This window comes from Catharus ustulatus, chromosome 2 (genome assembly GCF_009819885.2).
Source record: "Catharus ustulatus isolate bCatUst1 chromosome 2, bCatUst1.pri.v2, whole genome shotgun sequence".
Classification (NCBI taxonomy): Eukaryota; Metazoa; Chordata; class Aves; order Passeriformes; family Turdidae; genus Catharus; species Catharus ustulatus.
This window is the reverse complement of record NC_046222.1, coordinates 8,913,102-8,932,874: the sequence shown is the minus strand read 5'-3', so window position 1 is coordinate 8,932,874 and position 19,773 is coordinate 8,913,102. Positions and strand designations below refer to the sequence as shown.

The window sequence follows — 19,773 nt, the reverse complement described above, 5'->3', positions numbered from 1 at the left end:
GCAACACCTACTGCTTAAACAGCCCTTTTTTATGTGCCACCAACTCATCTTAGTGCTGTGTCCTTACTGTGAGATGCCCAGCAGTAGGGTAAAGCAAACACAAATAGATAGAGATATTTTGGAAAGATTTCTGGTATAAAATATTTTTCCAGTAGTTTCTGACTTTTATGAAGACTTCACAGCCACCAAGAAAATCCCACAATCCCATTGTCTATGTCAATTTTAATACATCTTCCACACAATGGAAATTAAGCGCTGTTGATGGGTTATGTAATTATACTGCACTGAACAATATAAACAAGTCTCAGTATTCACATGAATGGCAGCCTTACATTATCCAGAAAAGAGGTGAAAGTTATCTTGTTGTGTCTGTTTTACCTGTACCATCCAAGATGACATGCACTGATGATCTGAAAATAGCCATAATTTTAAATGCCATAAATCTGTTCAGCAGTGGCATGGAGCTCACATAACTTAAAAACTGGTTTGGTAGCTGAAATATAAACCTGAAGTTCTGATAATTTGTGAAAATCAGATATTTCTAAATTACTCTTCATAACAACAGACAGGATGTTAGCACTGTTTTCTTTGGCTACATTCCAACTCCCATAATTTCATTTGCATGTTCAAATGACATTCTGTTTTCAACTGCATTATTTATCCTTTAGTTCTTGTCTCAACCTGTTGCTACACACTTTAAGGCCATTACAATCTTTCTCTGCAGAGACAGACAAAATAAGCCCATTTATAATTTGCATTTGACTTTGACAATTTTCTAAAGAACTCTGCAGTTGGCAAAGGTAAGGAGTTGACTGATCTGTGCTTTATAGGAGAAATATAATGACACTGAAATTCATGGCTGATTTAAGTCCACTGAAGTTGATGGCAACTCCTCCTACCTTTAGGAAAACCATTCATAAAGGTATTCTAACACCTTTACAAATATTCAGCATATTCTGCCTTCACTTTTATAAAAGCACCAAAATCTGTCCCAAGACATTATATAAAAACATCTACCCATCAGATCAATCCAGAGATTATAGCAAAGAAAATGCATTTAAATTGATTATTTCCAAGTTCAGGTGGAATAGGTCATTAGCAGAAAACAGTTGTAAATTTATTTCTCACCCTGCCAAGGCCTTCTCCCCAGTGAAAAAATGAAAAAAAGAGGATGAGGAAATGTGCCTTACAATTTGTGAAGAACCAGAAGGGATGTAGTCCTATTCCTCCCATGTCAGTCCACGAGGAGGGGGAGATAAATAAACAATTTTTATCCTAAAGTTTCACTGCATGTTTCTAGTACTTTATTTTTTCTGCAGGGCAAAGGGCTATTTTATGGAAACTCTTCTCAGAAAACAGCTTCCCTCTGCTCAAATTCTCTCTCTTATCCTCTTCCCTTGTAATGCTAAGATTAGTATTTTCCCTGTTTATCTCTGCTATTAAAAATAAGAAGTATTTCTGATAATTGGCAAACTGGCCTCACACCAGCATGCATTACTGCTTGTAGTCATGCTCCCTGGAGCTTTTTCACCTTGTATTTTTTCCTACCTACTCTTAAAAAGGGATGTATAATTTCTATGTTATTCTACTGATCTTCATCCAGGTTGATACTATTTTCTTTGCTAAAATACAATACTATGAAACAGGGAACAAAACAGGTCAATGGAAGTTCTAAGTAAATGGTCACACAATAAAGGGGATAAAGAGCAAGGCAGCACACAGTCTGAAAGTAAATTAAATCCAGTGGGGGAAGCTAAAAAAAAAAAAAAAAAGTCACATAAAAATTACCAGATCTGACAAAAATCCATACACTGAATATACTTACCAAGTACAAAATGGAAATATAGAGTTACACATCATCCAGAATTCTAAGCCCCTGACAGAGATGGCCAAACCAGGATTTTTTATGTTCAAAGAAACATGCAATCCACATTTATGCAAAACAGATTTCAAAGAAGTGTCACACATCACCACACTGCTGTCTTCAAATAAAAATAAAAAAAACGTGGAAATGATAAAATGACTCTATGATTACCATCTGTAACTTCCAAGTAGGCTTTTGTTATGATACTTCCTGCAACATTCAAAGTCTGGCAGATGTAGTACCCAACATCAGATCTCTGGACATTGGTGATGGTGAGGTCTCCTGTCTGGGAAACTGAAAATCGGCTGGATGACTGAGGGGGTTGGTATGAGAAAAGCAGATTCTAAAAGATGTACAGGAAAGAAAGTGGGGAAAAAATAGGTTAAATAAATTCTAACATCAGTAAGCATGATTTTAATATAGCTAAAAAAATTAATTTTTTCATATTATACAGAAAACATTCTGCTCTTCATGTCTTAAGCATGTTTATACCACAATGTGAATAGCTTCTGTGGGATTTTTTTAATGATGAAATGGGTGTAGATATGCACATAGAATTGTGTAAGACTTTCAGGATTGTACTAACACTCTCTAGGATCAATACTGGACTTTGCACCAAGTGTAACAGAGTCTAGTGAAGATGGAGAATGTACAGATACAGCAATGATGCAAGGAACTGTGGTGAACCTCAGTAATTTGCTTTAATGCTCTTTTTTAGAACTTGCTCCAGGGTATTCGTTTGCTTTCATTTAAATGCAGATGGTGGTTTACTTATCTGTATTTTAACATTTGCCTTCCTACCAATGGAGTAGTTTTTAAAAAAACAGATGCTCTGTAGGTCTCTCTGAATGGAGAGTTTGTGTCAAAGTCTTGTAATACTGAATCCTATGCCTATTTAGACAGTCTGGGTATGAAGTACACAGTATTTACCAAAAATCAGTTGTGGGTTGAATTTCTCCCTCTGGATGAACAACTTGTGAATAAGCATACTTTAGGATCACAGAGGGTATATTTATCTCTTTTCCTTGGCTAACTACATTTTGCATTTCCAAAAATTGTCCAAATGAACAGGACATAATATTCCGCAGTACTAGCAAACTCTATTTGTTGACCTCCTCTTCTATTTCTTTCAAACATCACAAGTGGTGGTCAGCACTCAGCAGAGTAAAAAAATGAGTGAAAAAAGATGAGCTAGACAACATGTGGCAAAAGAAAGAAAGAAAAAAAAAAGAAAGGAAGAGAGAAAGAAAGATAGAAAGAAAGAAGAAAGAAAGAAAGAAAGAAAGAAAGAAAGAAAGAAAGAAAGAAAGAAAAGAAAGAAAGAAAAGAAAGAAAATCAAAGTGTAATATACTGCTATAAATATATATATACCACTGAAGATTATGATCTAAATTTGCTTAGAGTCTAGCTGCACTTAGGTATTCAGACAGAAATGTTGCAAATGGAGTGAAGAAGTCCATCTTCAAGTGTTCTCAATTTCTCTGCCCTATTGTTTTGTAACACAAAGAACCCTATCATATACTCTTGCACCATTCATTCCTTCATTCACAGGAAAACCAGAATCCCATATTCCTTCTTTCCTTCCAATAAAGAATACTTCAAAAGATGACTCTGAAAGAAAACTGCAATTCTTTTGCTGTGCTATATTGTGTTTCACCCACTGGCTTTCAAGATCTTTTACAAAGAAGATGAAAATAATTTTCCCTCCCATTCAAATACGGAACTTGGGAGAAAAAGTAACCTATTCAGGTATGGTCTGTCAGTCAACTGATGGAGTGGGAAAGTAGTTCTCCTCAGCCCAGAACTAGAGTCCTACCATTGCAGTGATGCAGATCAATGCACAAATAGTTCAGTTTGCCAGAAACTCAAAAACAAATGGTAAACGAACAGCTGCACCATAAACCCAGAGCCAAGCTTTCTGAAAATCTGGGAGGGTTTGGGGGTTCGATCAAATTTCAGAATAAGTCATCTCTCCATTTCTTAGAAATTCTCCCTGTTAGGCCAAACAGATTATCAGAGTAGTGAAACATGGAATGTTCCTAGTTGATTCACAGATTGATTTTTACATTCATGGACAAAACAGGAGACAGCAAAACACAGATCTGTTCTATTAAGACTGACATCACTTAGCATGCACATGTCTTAGAAGTAAAGAATAAGTATCCAGCATCCCCAAGCTCTAAACCTGTTTCCCACACCTTTAAAACAATAATTACAATACTTTTCTCTCATGTGAAATCATTTCTTGAAGAAACTGCCAGGAAGGAGGACAGAAAGGCTGTTTCACCTGACTCCCTTCTCTCCTCCAGAAGATGGCTGGCTGAGGGTTTCCAGTTGCTTCACACTGGAAAGTCACCGTTCTCCCCAGGGCAGCTACCTGGTCTCGAGGCTTTACAACAAACTGTGGAGGCTCTGAAAGGAAAACATAAAAAAAAAAATAAACCACACTGCCATCAGATGACTGTGATGCCTCCTCAGTTTTAATGGTATAAACCAGAACAGTGAAGTTTCTTTAATAAGGAGAGGCAGCACAGTTAAGGTCTCTAACAGCCACAGCATCCCTTAGATCATCTTTTCTGTGTCTAGACCTCAAAATTAAAACTGACTGTGCAACATGTGGTTTTAGTGCTGACCCAGTGTACAAGGAAATAAGTCCCACCAGCTTGAGACAACTTGCAGAGCAACAGTCACCAATACAAACAAATCTGGTACAATTTGGTTTTTAAAGGAGGAGTAGGGCTGCGAGCCAGAAATGGAGAAATCTTTGAGGGACAACTGGTCCAGAGGTCACACTTTGTCAAGGGCTGCAAGACACACTGCTGAATAACTAGGAATTAAAGTTTACACACACAAAACTCCTCGTGTCTGACTTAGGAAAGCTGAGGAGAGGAGAAGCCCTTGAGTGCTTATATAAGAGACTTTTGATGCAGTCATGATCTCAAAAAAACTTGAAGTCAAAAGCCCAAGAAATACTATTCAAATTATAACCACTTAAAATCTCCAACCACACTGAGAAGGGATGAATTTAAAGGAACAGCAGAGCTAAATGTCTTCCTCATTTACATAGGCAAGAGCATGTTCAAACAAAATATGTATGCAAATGAAGGCAAATTTGAAACATCTGCTCAGCCTAACATTATAAATACTGCCAGCATTGTTTGATTTATACTGACTTCAACAACCCCTTCATCCAGTAGTAAGCAGAATGTCAAAAAATCATGTCAGTCACATTAAAAAAAAAAAAAAAATCAGCATAGATATCTTGGGGATGCTAGTATAGGGAAAAAAATCTAGCATGTTCTATAGGTTGTTAACTCTAGCTTAAAAAATGTGCTTTAAATTAAAGCCCATTTATTTATTAATTTCCAATTCTTTCTGATAATCTGCTTAAAACTAATTATGCTTTCCCTCTTCTTTGGGTTGAGAATTAGGGGGATGTTTTGTATCTGACTTTAAGAAATCAAATGATTTTGTTTCTTTTTTTTTCCCCTTGGAAATATTGATGCTTTTTCCTTTAAAAACAGTGTAAAATATATAGTGCAAAGATGTGTTTTCTAAACATCAAGTAGTAGTGGCTTTATTTAGAATAAATTCAATAACACTTAAGTACATTTTTTTTTTTTTAAAAATTGCTTTCAGTGTTCCTGTGGGCCAATTTTGCAGTTATCTGTTCCCCATGCCTTGTGTCTACTCCCTGGTGAGTTCATATCAGAATATTTTCTTCCTACACCCCTCCTGCTTCGAGAGGAATTTTTGAAGCATAACACCATTGTCTATATTTGGATGCAAATGCTACCTTTCCTAGCATTTCCTTAGATAAGAAACCATGCAACGTGAAGCCAAGATTGACCTACTGTAATTAACAGACTTCAAAACATTTAGCTCTGAAACGTTCAGCCAGAACCTTGGAAGAGGATGTGGGAAGATTTTGACATGACAGCAGGTTTCATTTGGGAGGGAGGGGGTTGCCAAGGGATTGTGAGGCATGGCGGGGACAATGGAGATGAGGGTGAAGCACCTTTGTTGTGCTGCTAGGTTCTAGAAACAAGAATAAATTTAGCATACATTTAAATTTAGGGTTTGGCTGGCTCTGTACTGGCCTGTGATACAACATGGAACTGAGGTTTTCTAAACCCTGTGCTTGTGCAGAGGATTTATGAGGTTTCAGATTTCGTTGAACTCGAGGACAGGTACAACCATAAAGAAAATAAAATGGTTCTGACCACTGGAGAAATAGCTGGATGGTTGTGATTACAGTACCTCAAGATGACCATTCAGGGACTACTTAACACAAAAAGGTAGGGGGATTTAGTCTTACAGGCAGCCATGGAAGAATTTATAAAATATAAATAGGTACATATTTCTCTAAGTATTACTCTAAATACATATTTTATATGGATATTACTCAAAAATATAAGCATATTGGCCATATATTGCCAGTAAGGTAAATAATAAAAATCTTATTAGCTTCAATGTTAGAGGAATTAAACAGGGTAAAGAGAAACTATATTTAAATTCCATTCTATGTTAACTGCACTGGAAGCTTTTTCACTGCCATTTTTTTTTTCAGTATCAGTTTGATTTCACATCTTGGGTCACATACATGTGGTATGTAATGATGAGACTGTAAAATATGCCAAAACAATAAATCCCCATGAGAAAAGAACAACTTTTACCCTGGAAACCTTTTGACCAAACATGATTCTTTCAGCACACTTTGAAGTTCAACCCATGCAGTCACTGAAGAAAGGAGACATTAGGATTTGACTTGGTACATCATATAAAAACAGACAGAAAATTTGCAACCCATTACCTTTCTCTTTGCCATTAAGTTACCCATACTTCATGCAGAATTTATTCTGTTCGATGTGTCTTGCCAATAACAAGTAAAAGATGGGAGCTGGATGGTTGGAGGAGATGGAGGGGGATGGATGGGAAGGGGAGGAGAAGTTCCCGTCACAGTGACACGATGACTAGAAGATGGCCAATAAAATTTCAACTTACCAGACACAACTAAAAACAAAAACAAAACAAAAAGAAAACATGGAATAAATAAAATTGAACAGACATGAAACAGAGCAAAGAATAAAGCAAAATTAAAATAAAAAAAAAATTAAGAATGGATCCTTGGTAAGGACCTTAGAAAGCAAACACATATTCTGATATATGAAAAATAGGTTTATAATGTTGAACAACATTTTTATATTTTGATTTTTAAGCAGCAGTCTCTATCAAATACTGAAACTAGGTGGTAGAGGAAAATGGATAACAGACTGAAATACTGGCCAGGCAGTCTGGGTTCTGCTCCAAGCCTTTCTTATGAACTGATGTGCACCATGAGTAAAATACTTTTTTTTTTTTTCCCACCACATTATCATTATTCATTTGCATCAACATCTTTCCATGGTAAAATAAACTTAAAATCTCCAGTAAATATCAATCTGCAACACTGCTGAAATGGAACAGTAACATTTACAGCCTTTCTAAAGCAACCAAACATTCACAAATGGAACAGGTTTTTCTGAAGCTAATATCTATTAAAAAGGAAAGTTTATTAAATAATTAATAATATGCTAAGGCATTTAGGCCACACACAAATCTCTTCAGTATAGAATTGCTGTGTCAAGGTCATAAGGTTGACTATTAAACTGCAAATGCAAACTAAACCACAATTAAAACTAGTTTGAAAAGATTCTTAACCCTTTTCTTCGTCCCCCAAACCTAAATTTCATTAAAATATTCCAAACCAAACATTTATTGCAAAATATTAGCTTTTTCAATGGAAATGATCAGTGGTAAATTATCCAATATTAAATTATCCTTCACCATAGTTCAAAATTTTCATGAACTTTGAAACAGAAATGGCTCAGATCCTGGCAAAGTAACTGTGCTTATAAAAGAAAGGCATGTTAGAAATTCCACCCTTGTGTCAGTGATAGAAAGAACTGATTGAAAATAAAAAGCCAGAAGTAAAGCATTTCAAAAATATACACAGATATTGATCAAAAAAAGGGAAAAAATGTCAATTAAAAAAGGTTAATTGATGACAATTACAGTAAAGGTCCAAAATGATGTAGTTTTTTAAATACATGCTACAATTTTGTCTTATCACTTTATGTTGAGAATAAACCAGCTCTCATTCAGCATGGGCACACTTTTGTATTGAGTAGCTAAGCACCCTCAATTCACCATCCTCTGATAAACACGTGCAGGAAACCAACAATATCCACTCTGCCAACATTCATTAGGCATGAGGAATCTTGGCTTCCTGTTCTAATAAATTCAGAGGACTCCAGGTGTATTACAAAAAACGAAGCAGAAAGAGAATCAGATAGATTAATGGAATTTGGAACATGTTGAAGACAAGAAGCAGCAACTGCATATGCCAAACCCAGATCTACCAGATTTGAGTTTTATAAGAGACTTTTTTTAAGGAAATAATCTCAAAGAGAGGAAGTTTAAATGACCATTTTCCAAAGATCTGAGTTTTAAAGAATTACTCTGGATATGCACTAGCCTTCTTTAAATGGTATTTCTCAAAAAGAAAACCAGTGTGCATTACTCTGCTCAGATTAGCTGTACATCTAGAATTCCTAAGAGGAGTGACCAAGAAATGCTACACATGAATTCCTAAGAGAAATGTGCTCTTCCCCAAGACTCAGCTCCCAGGTACTCTTGTTTGTGTGTAACTTTACATTTCCCTGTAATTGCTACTTTTTAACTAGAAATCTCTTTATTAAACTTGCAATTACAATCTGACGTGGTCTGGAATTAGAAATGATTCTCCACAAAACAGAACCCACTGTATATGAAACAGCCTGATAAGAGACTTAATGGAATGCAATTCTTGCACAGAGAAAGTAACTCTAAATTATATTTTTTCATTTGTTGAGTAGTGCCAAGAAGAGGGAAGTTCAGCCTTCTCAGTAGCAATGCAGAGTTGCTCAAATCCTCTACTGTAAACTCACTGGAAAACACCTAACAGACAGAAACCTTACTTGGGTGCTCAATTATACTTCAACAAATTAAATTAACTTCTAAGTGCTGAATGTTCCCTTTTCTTTTTATTAGACATTTCTCTGGTAGGTCAAAAACAACCCTGTCAAGAAAATATATGGTTTTTCCCACCTGTGAAAACAGAGGGGATACTGATACATGAAAATAAACCCCTGTAGAAACAGGGCATCACATTGGTTGCAAATCTGTGGAAAGGGCAAACGATGAAGTTTCATAGAAAAATTTGAACAATTCTGTCAGAGGAACATCATGTGGTTTCAAAGAACAACAGTGATGGCAACATCTACAACAAAGACCACATTCTTAGTTTGATTTGCAGGCTATTGATATGTAAGGTTACTAAAACTAAGAAGCAAACAGGTTTTTCCTCTATTATAGCACATTTTATTTGACACCACTTTCAATTATAAAGTAAATTAATTTTCCCTGTGTTAATCATGGTTTTTCACATGGCAATTAGGTGAAATAACCTGTTTGTAAAAACAGGAAGTTAGCATGTAAAACCACAACTACCAAAGGAATAATATTTTTGCCTTTCATATAATTTCCTTGACACATAAGATTTTTCAGGGAAGACGTGTCCAGTTGCTGAACAAAAACCAAAAGAAAAGTGGTTTCCAGTCTAGTGACGTGATCTTTTAATGCCTTATTCTTTCCAGAAATCCTATCAACCTCACTGGGACTATTGGTATCATTAAATCCACTCACAGGAGTAGGAATTTACAGTTTCAGGACTTAAACTACAGTCTAGTGCAGTTGCCAGATGTTAATGGAGCAACTATTACATTTGACAGATGTCGTTTTGTAGGTTCACATGATAATCAGGTTGGAAGCAGCCTCAGAGGTCTCCATTCCAACCTCCTGCTCAAGTGGGTCAGCTGCAGGGTCAGTCAGGGATTGATCCAGTCAGAACCTGAAAAACTTCAAGGAATAACAATGTGCAGACTCTGGCAGCCCACTCTGCTGCTTGGCTGTCTAGCCAGTGAAGAAATGCCTTCTCATATCCAGCCTCAATCTGCCTTGTTTCAACTTAAATCCAATCTTCTGTGCTCCCTTCGTGCACCACTGGCTTGAGCCTGGGTCTGTCTCACCCTGGGGTCTCATATGAGACCTCAGCATGCTGTGTGCAATGCCTACATCTCAAAAAGACGCATTTTGCAGGTCTCCTCACAGAGGGGAATGCAAATGTTGATCTAGTGTTTCTCTAGAACCCACTGGTTTCCTCATATTTAGAATAAAATATTGCAGTGTTGCATCCATTTCTTAGTCTGCCATTAGGTAAGTTAGAAGCTTCAAGTACCCCATTCTTGACAGCTTGGTAGCAATTATCTATCTCAAAAGGAGTAAAATTATAGAAATTTTAATTTATGTACATTAATAAGATGCTTTTGAGATCTTGAGATCCAAGGTGGTGCTTAACTACTAAAGAATATTTTTTCAGCATGTTTAATACTCATTAATTATTGTTCTCACTATTACTATTTACAAATATCTTCCAGGTGCTTGGAAGATATCCTGTTGTTTAACTGACACCATTGAATACTTTTGATTGAAGCTCAAAGTGTTTCACTTTTGATTATTAAAAAAAAAAAAACAAACCAAAAAAAACTTCATGCCTTCAAGGACTGCTGGACACTAACAGAAGTTACAAAAGAAGCAAGAAAGTGTAACTCTACACCAGAGAATTTAAACAATCCCAATTTTCAGGCCAATAATTACACACAACAATCAAGCTCATTTCCAAACTTGAGCTTCTGTATAAATACTTGGACAAAATGACTAATCTAGAAAATGGCAGTCACAATGAAATTCAGATCTCTTTCAAGTAATTTTGTGATGGATTAACCCCAGTTCAAGTGAAATGTATCAGAGATTGTATGTGCCTGTAGAAATGAAGTGGTAGGAGATAGAACAGCAGTATGAGCAGATGTGCTGGAATAGACAGTGGAGTGAGAAGCCAGAATTCCCATTTGGATTGCTGGGTACAGACTAGACAGTGAGAGGGGAGAAACAGCAGAGCCAGTAACAGAGATAGCACAGAGATTGCTGTGTTATCTGTCAGGGAGCTGAAACTCAGCTGTTTGTCCTCTTCATATGAAATAAATGGGCAAGAAACCCACAGTTTGTGACCCTTATCTGAAATGCGTGAGTTCGGAAAATTTGGGTGCTACAGTCACATGTAGAAGAAATGTAAAGGTCTGATTATGTTTAGCAAACTGGTCAAACTCTGCCTTTTCACAATCCTGAACAATTCCAAACAAAAATTCTGCAAAAAGCTGCCAACATCTTTTCAAAAATGTGTTTAATCCTGCTAAACTCTGAAATCTTATGAAAAAAGATATTTATGTTCAACTATCTGAATGAGGACCATTGAATACCTCCCTGCAACATGACTACCAGATATTTATGTTGGTGTTTTGCAAAACCTATTATCAATGGAGATAGTTTAAGACAATGTGCCATGTTCCATTTCCTATCTGGTGATTTGTAGGCTATTTGTTCTTATCAAAGCAATCTGAAACTCTCAATATCCTTGATATGCACATCTCTCTGCAGTCATTTGTGGGAAGTATCACTTTCTACAGAGAAATAAACAAAAGCCTGAATCTCTTGCCCTGAAAAAAATATAAATGCTGCCATTCAGCTGCCTCCTGCTTCAGCCTCTGACAAATACAGGAAAATAACACCAGGTACAGTACAAAAGAACTGGGGTGTATCACTTTCCATCCTCCCTGGGCTCTCTATTTTCAGCTGTCACTTCTTGAGGTCTAAATACACATATACACACACAATCCATGTTTTCCTGGATTTTCTGCTGCAGTTCACATTGGTGTGAGAGCAGCCTGGGCCACCCTTGCTCCCCATGAATGCTTTCACAGAGCCTGGTCCCAGAGCACCCAGCCTGACACAGAGCAGCACAAACGCCTGAGGAAAGGTCTCTCAGTCTGGCGCCAAGCACCACAGCCACAGAGCTGAGGTAGAATGTTTACATCAGGTTTTTGATGCCTCCAATCCAAAGTGATGACTTGTAACCCCAAATCCCCAGCTAGGGAGTGATCGTGGTTTATTGTATTTATGATGAGTGGAAAAATTCTGTTTTACATTGTTGCTGATTTGTCAGACAAGCACTGTTTAATTTTAAAGGAACAAGTGACTACAGTAACTTCAAATTTACCAACCCAAGGAGAAAAAAAAAAAAAGAGATTAATTATTTTCTATAATTTTAATGTGAAGGATGAAATTAAGACAGAAATAGGTCACTTACCAGTTGGAAAAACAGTTCTGATATTAAGACCACCTTTAGAATTAGTGAAACCCATTAAAATGCTTCATGTTCACAGACAGAAAAGTTAACATAGTGAAAATCTCAGTATCAATTAGTTTCAACATACTTTCAAAGAGTTTTATAGGGTTTTTTAAAAATTTGTATTTATTTATTTATTTTTCTTTACAATTGATTCACATTCTCTCTTCTGTCTGAACACTGAAAACCAGTCAGGTTGCCCTGGTTTCAGCTGGGATAAAGTTAATTCTTCTGGTGCAGTGCTGAGTTTTGAATAGAATGAGAATAATGTTGATAACACACTGTTGTTTTGGCCGTTGCTGAGCAGTGCCTACCCCAAGCCAAGGACATCTCATGCTCTGCCAAGTGAGGAGGGATACAAGAAGCTGGGAGGGAGCATGGCTGGGACAGCTGACCTGATGTTGTATACAAAGGGATGTTGTATGCCACAGAACATGATTTAAAACAGTATTTAAACTGGTGACAAGCAGGTGGGAGCTGCTGATCACTGTTCAGCACTCTTCAACAAATAGTGAGCAATTGTACTGTGCATCACTTGGCTCTCTTGGATTTTATTTTTTTCTCTCTCTTCATTACTATTAGTGATTTACTATTACTATTATTAGCATAGTTTACTTTGTTTTGATTATTAAAATTTTCTTATCTCAACCCACACAAATTTCTGGGTTTTGTTTATTTGTTCGCTTGCTATTTTTTTCTGATTTTTCTCCCCTTCCCACTTTGTGGAGAGGCACTGAGGAGCAGTTGTCAGCTGGGGTTAAACCACAACATGTGCTGAGCAGTGACACAGGAACAGACTGGTTGGAGTTTATGCCCTGCACAAAAAGTGCCACTCTCAGGGTACTGAGGGGCTGCCACCTGCACTTGTCACTGTGCACTTCCTCCAGAAGCCTCAAGAAGCTGCAAAATTTGGTGGCCACACCATCCTGGCACTGCCTCTGACCACACAGGGCAGGACACATACTCTCATTCTCAGCACATGGCACATGCCTGGATTTAGCCTGTGCCTCTGGACCTGAATCCCAAAGGAAAAGTGCCTGTGTGCACTCAGGAGAGCTGAGTGCTCCGACCAGGACAAAAGGCATGTGTCACTGCTTGGTGCTGACAGGACAGACAAAGCCCTGGAAGTGTAAATGCTTTTGGAGCTGCTGCACATGCCAGGGTGAGACTTTGGAGCACCCCTGAACATGGATGTCATAACACGTGCAACCTGCAACAGCACCAACAGCTCAACAGTACCAACTCCAAAAACAATTTTAGAGATGAGCTTCAAGCACCATGGATTCAAAATCAGTCATTCTCGGTCCTGCAGCAAGCAGGAATGTGCTTTCTCCCACCTTTGATGTGGGAGCAATGAGCAATTTTGGCATTAAAATGTCTCAAAGCTTCCTTCTCTCCTTGGTAGTTTAAACTCCACCCTCTGCTGATAAACACCACAAGATCTGTGCATTAACCTTGGGTGATATTCTCATTTCAAGAGCAATCAAATGGCATTGCCTCCTTATGGGTTTCTGGCCATCCTGAGAGTTAGTTAAAGCTGAGAGGTGTTTCCTTCCTCAACTCTGATTCAAGAGGCTGGACAGTAAAATCTGGCTCTCTTTCAGCTGTGTACCAGTCATGTAACTATATTATTTTGAAGCCTGATTTTCAGAAATTTTGCTTTAGAAAATCAAGATGAAAAGGGATACACAAGTGTACATGTTTGTCTAATATGTGAGGAACCCACTGCAAAAATTTGTGGGAAGACAACAGCGTGTGGAAGGTACCCATATGAGAACTTTTTGCTTTACAACTGATACTAGCAAAAAAAAATTGAAATAGATCATAACCTGTCCTCCTGCAGGATTCAATGAAGATTTCTAGGATAAAAACCCAAAAATGTAGAAAAAGGCTTTACAATGCAGCTTTAAAGGCAGCACTTCTCAGGTTAATACATGTAGTACACAGTTTAAAACATGTATAAATCCTGTAGGCACTGCCTTGAGGTGACAAAGAGACATCTGACATATGGAGGGTAGAAGACAGAGAGGGATAGAGGGGGATTTATGATTTTCCAGAAGTTCCTCTCCTAGTCTGCCTTCCCCCTTCTTGCTCTGGGTCCTCCTAAACCACACTATAAACCAAACAGAATTTAGAGAGTGCTCTTATGACAAGTGTAATTCCATCTATTTAAAAACTAGAGTAATGTGGTACACTGTCAAGTCCTGTTTCCCAGGCTTCTCTTTTCAGAGGAGAGTTGTCTTCCCCTGTGTTTTAAATGTACTGAGGTAATTTTAGGCACTGCTGCAATCTAAGTAGTCGTGGCTACAAATATTTATACTAAAGCCTTTTAAAAGAGTGAAAAAATAGGAATTTTAAATAAACTGTGAAGAAGCACAAAAAGATTATGACAGATAGATACTATCTGAAGAATTCTTAGGAGCTTCCTACTGTAGTTTTTGACTTACAGTTGAAGATAGTAAAACTGAAAAGGAAACTGAGTGGGATTTTTTTCCCCAGCTGTTTATGATAGCACAGAGTACTTCTTGGAAAAGGAAAATTTGAAATCCATAGCAACCTTCTTATAACAAGTTAAAGCTATTTGTGAAAAGTGGCCAAGGCCCATGATCAACGGATACCAACACACACTAAAAATGCAAGGACAATAAATCTCTGCAGTGCACTAACTTGTGATCATTAAAAAATGTTGGTTTGGGCATGCAGTACTCAGTGAGGAATACTCTCAGCTGAAATGTATTATTTCAAAAGAAACCTGGATTTCTTCTCATGGGGATGCCATACCCCCCACATAGAGACAACCCAAGTCTACACTTACTACCCCAACTTACTTTTCAATAATGTTAGCAGGAAGCAAACTGTGACATATTAACAAAATTCAATCATGGGTAGCAAAAAACACAACGTGTAAGAATTCTCTGCAAGCCAGACTATCCACCAAGAATTTTTACTGTTATGGAGGCAGAAATGGGAACAAGATGATTTAGGAAATAAGGATGATCTGCAAAAATAAAATAAAACTAAAGAATTCAGGAACACATAGCCTGGTTTTCATACAGTTCTCTGTCAAAAGATGAAAATGCTATCAAAAGTTGCTGGTAGTCTTAAAGGGCCATCAGACCTCTCTGGTGGATGACTGGACAAAACCAGAGCTCTCAGGTTCTCTTTCAGTGATGTGTTTAGAGAGCATGGAGCATTCATGAGAACAAAACAAGCAACCTGGTCCATCCAGACAGCTTTACTTTTGTTTCTTAGTCCTGTCATCCCATTCCATACTTAAAATTATAAAAAAAAAAGTCATCCCAAACTTTGGGAATTAGTGTGTGGTCACAGGGCCAAGAGCAGAATGAAAATACCTCCTGCAGAAATTGATAATTTATATATAACAGTTCATCCTGAACAAGGAATCTTTTTCCTTGCACTGGAAGATTTTGATATTGAGCCTACAAGGCAATCAAGTCCACATATAAAGACAGCAAAATTCTTTCTTACAAGTTCTTGAGTGTTATTCAGCACTTAGCAACAAAGCATTTTAGTGTTCAAACAAAACACAACTCACAGTGACAAATGGTACTCAAAACAGCTTATCAAAATAATGTTAGAATGCACTGCTACTCAGCATTTTTAAATTCTTTGTCTTAAGACCAATTCAGAGATTACTGATGCCAGTAGACTCACAAAAGTAAGGGACTGTCCTGCAATCACTGTATTACTCACAGGCTATGAACTAGGCAAAAATAAAGTGTGTATTACCTTTTTACAGATGTTTAGCACATTTTAATAAAGCCAATGTCTATTTCAGAATGAACGCATAGCAGAAGTACTGTTTGCTGAACAACTAATTAAAATTATTATTCCTTGCACTCTAATTTTATTCATAAGCCCCAAAATCTTTGAAATCGACAATTTGTAGTAAAATTCTAGTTTGTCTGTTCCAAATAAACAATTATTGAAATATTATCTTTAGAACAGCAGTCACAGTAAGTATGCAGCAGTGAAACCTGATACAAAATCAATCGCTTTTTCCACAGTCATGGGATTGAGGAAATTTCAGGCACTAGAAAAGAGCCTTCAGATTTTCTTTGCTACCTTTTTTTTTTTTAATTGAGTGCTGAAGTATGCTACACAAATCTACTTGCTTCAATTCTCTGCACCAAGTGATTAAAATGCACAATTTTTGAGAACTATACAGTAAATAAACCCCTTCCAGCAGTAAAAAGCCACTAGCTTCAACTTATTTCTGTAGTAACATTTCTCCAAATTATTTGGATGCCTGTTCTACATACTTAAAAGCATCTGTCTCAAGTCCTTGTTTCAAAATACCAAACTGGAGGAAGGAATCTCAAAAGTTTTTGTGTTATTACAACAATATTGTAAATAGTGTTGTCACTGTTGTGAGATTCTATGTAAAAAAAACCAAATCAAGCCAACATCCATTTAGCAGTTAAAACCCATAAAAGCAGTTATTCATTAAAATGCTTACAGATTCCTGCTTTTATCCATATTTTAGAAACACTTCAGAAATCTTAGTGTTCATCACTTGCAGCAGAAGGACAAGAACCTTCAGGGCTCTAATCTCTTCTTCAGACAGTTTTCTCATTTCCTGCTGATTAACTTTTAAGATTTCTATTCTTTCACCAGAAATTGGTGGCAGTCAAACTCCTCAGATCCTTGATAGAAATCTGACATGCTATCAGAGTTTACTGCAGTCATTAAGGGGGAAATGGGCTCTTTAAGCTGTGGAAATCACAGGAGATGGTCTCCTTCCTTCATCCTGCCAAAAGTTTACTAATTAAAAAAATCCTGAAGTTCATTTGACAATCATTATTCTTCCTTCTTTTTCATGGGAGTGAAGGCAGAATATGGCATCAAATCAGTTCTTTCAAAGAAATACTGATTTAAGGAGAGAAGATGAAGACAAGTTCAGACTTAAATCCAAATCCTAGTTTTAAAATTCCAGTGGTTAAATTCACCCCTGAGACTGTGAAGAGTTTGCTACAACGCACAATAATTGCTGTACAGCTCAACAGCATTTCTGTAATCCCATAAAATTCTGAATTCTGTCTTGGTTGTTTTAATGCTTAATGCAGTTACATTTATAGCCAACTTATAATGTGCACCAGCAGCCTGACACAGTGGAAACATTTATATGGTATCAGACAGATGAAAGAGCAAATCCTATTCCTTTATATTCCAGGAGGTATTCTCAGCCCTTCCCAGAAGCCTTATCAAATAGATGTCTTTTACTGTGTGCCTTGAAGCTACCTTGCACAAAGAGGAGGTGGAAGGAGGAGGAAATTCCAGACCTGAAGCATGTGCCACCTTTTCAGATTAAAATTCCTTGTCAGTTGACTCTACAGCAAAATCACAGCCAGGAGTCACTTATCAAAAGTTCCACTCTCTATCTACCTTGCAGACAAGCTCTGTTCACCCTAAAATGAAAGACATCATAATCTAAAAAGGTTTGGTATCAGAGATAGCCACTGTAAATTATGAGCTGGCTGGTACAATTTCCATAGGAATTCTTCTTTTTTCCTGCCAAACAGATAACACTGAATGTGTTTAGTGCCTTTGAATGGCAAAATTTACATTTTACAGTTCAGTCACTGCTGCAGCAGGTTTAGGTGTAGGTTAGGCAGGGCCCTGTACCAAGTACTGCACACTCCTCCAGAGCCATAGTTTGAGCAAGGAGAGCTAAAAAGAACTCAAAAGGTTCACTACCAATCTGCTGCTGACTGACCAGACACCTACAGTCAGTGTTGATGTCACTCCTGTCAAGTCCTGAAGCCAACTGAGCCTCTTGAGCTGCTGTCCCAACTCCTGCTGAGTGTCACCTTCCCTGTCACTGCTGCGATGGGTCCTGGCCAGCTGCAGAGCAGGGCTGCCATGGAGCCATAACTTAGCCATAACTTGTGTGTTTCAGAGACAACAGCTCGTTTCACCAGAAATCATAAACTCATTATAAAATTAGATGTCAAAAAAGCCAAATTAAGTACTGCAAATGGGAGCAAAGCAAATGGAAGTAGGTGAGAATATGTAAAACCTTGGGGTTTAGATTTGCTTGAGAGCATTTTCATGGTTAAATGTGTAATTTGCAGATTCTTGAAGATGCCCTACTTCTATTTGCATTAATGGTAAAACTAATTTTCTTTTAGTTCTGAAGTTCTAAAGTATGTATTTCTGGTATTTTTGTGTGCCTTATGAACACTGTTTTCAATTATATACATAGAAACGAAATATAAAATATTATATTTCCTACAGTCCTGCTCTTGAGGCATAAAACTAAGCAAGTCACATACTAGAAACCTGCACAAAACAGGAAACTCATCTTGCATATACATCAAATACAATTTAAATACAATAAATAGACCCAGTTTGCTTAGTGCTAGAGCAAGGGAGAAGTCCATTGGTTCCAGTGATGCCAGTTTTTTGGTAATTTTTTCCTTTTTTGAAGTACATCAGCTACTTGCTAAAATATAATTTGTTGGCAAAATATAATGTATTGTACTCTGGGCTGCTTCCTGGCATTATGTATTGACTGAGGTATTTATTTAATAATTAATCATCTCCTGAATGAAATGCTTCCACATGTATTTAGCAATGCCTTGCAGATGCAGTACACATTGCTGCAAAGTGAAAACAGAGGGCTGAAACTCTCCAATTTTAGGTATATGGAAACAACATCAGGATTGCATTTCCTTAACTATTTAATTTTCCAAGGAGACAATAAGATAACTTGACAGTTTTAGGGATGGAAATGCTTCTAAGCTGCAGGAGTGAAACACTAAAGGGAAGAGTTCAAACTTCACTATGTCAATAGTGAGCTCCAAATTTTGTTTATGAATATGGCTGAAGGCACAGCAAGAATACAGATGTTGATCTGTGTGTAGGAAACACTTATGATCCCAACGCTGGAAGCCTGTACAGAGGACAACAGTGATCCCAACAACCAGCATCTGTGACGCCAGTGCCATGAGCAGGAAGAACATAAAAATGGGACTGATATTCCCTCCCCTCTCTTGTATTTTCTACAGTCAACAGTTTATTACACACAGAGAGAGGGAGAGTTGAACTATCTGAGCTGACAGCCCCTAGTCCAGGGCCATGGTCTGGGCCAGTTCCCAGCTCCGAGGCAGCACTGTGGCTGTGCAGCATTCCCAAAACAGGGAGCATCATGCAGGGTCTGGTGCACAGAGCTGAGCAGGAGGAAAGGGTCCTGTGGGATCCAGGGCAGCTCCCTGTGAGACCCAGGATTGCTGTTCACCTCACCCCATCCACACCTCTCCGACAGCTGCGTATCTCAATGGCGCTGGTGCTGCACGCTCCAGCTTTTAGTGCCCCAGATAACCCCCCAAGGAGAGAGCACTCGGGTCAGCCACTGTGTGAGTGATGATGAGTAGAGAAGAAGATAAATCCTTAGTGCTGCCAGCCCTGAGGAGCACTGCTTGCTGTGTGCCACGTTTTCCCCCCTGCTAAAGCCCCACTGTGATGGGGACTGTCCCTTCCCTGGCATGGACACACTTTTTGGGTCGCCACTGATGGCTCACATATTCCTCCTCTGGCACAGAAATACCACAGCCTGTTGCTGAG

The 19,773-nt window shown here is 37.8% G+C and overlaps 1 protein-coding gene across 1 annotated transcript in view; it reads right to left on the bottom strand.

The window, feature by feature from the left end:
- The window catches only part of ROBO1 (roundabout guidance receptor 1), a 243,156-nt gene that overhangs the window by 57,612 nt on the left and 165,771 nt on the right, over nucleotides 1-19,773 (bottom strand). Inside the window, exons 6-7 of the mRNA XM_033051478.2 lie at nucleotides 4,153-4,277; nucleotides 2,036-2,207 (exon numbers count right to left, since the gene is read on the bottom strand). Of these exons, the coding sequence (XP_032907369.1) occupies nucleotides 2,036-2,207; nucleotides 4,153-4,277 (297 nt within the window). The remainder of the gene's footprint in view (nucleotides 1-2,035; nucleotides 2,208-4,152; nucleotides 4,278-19,773) is intronic.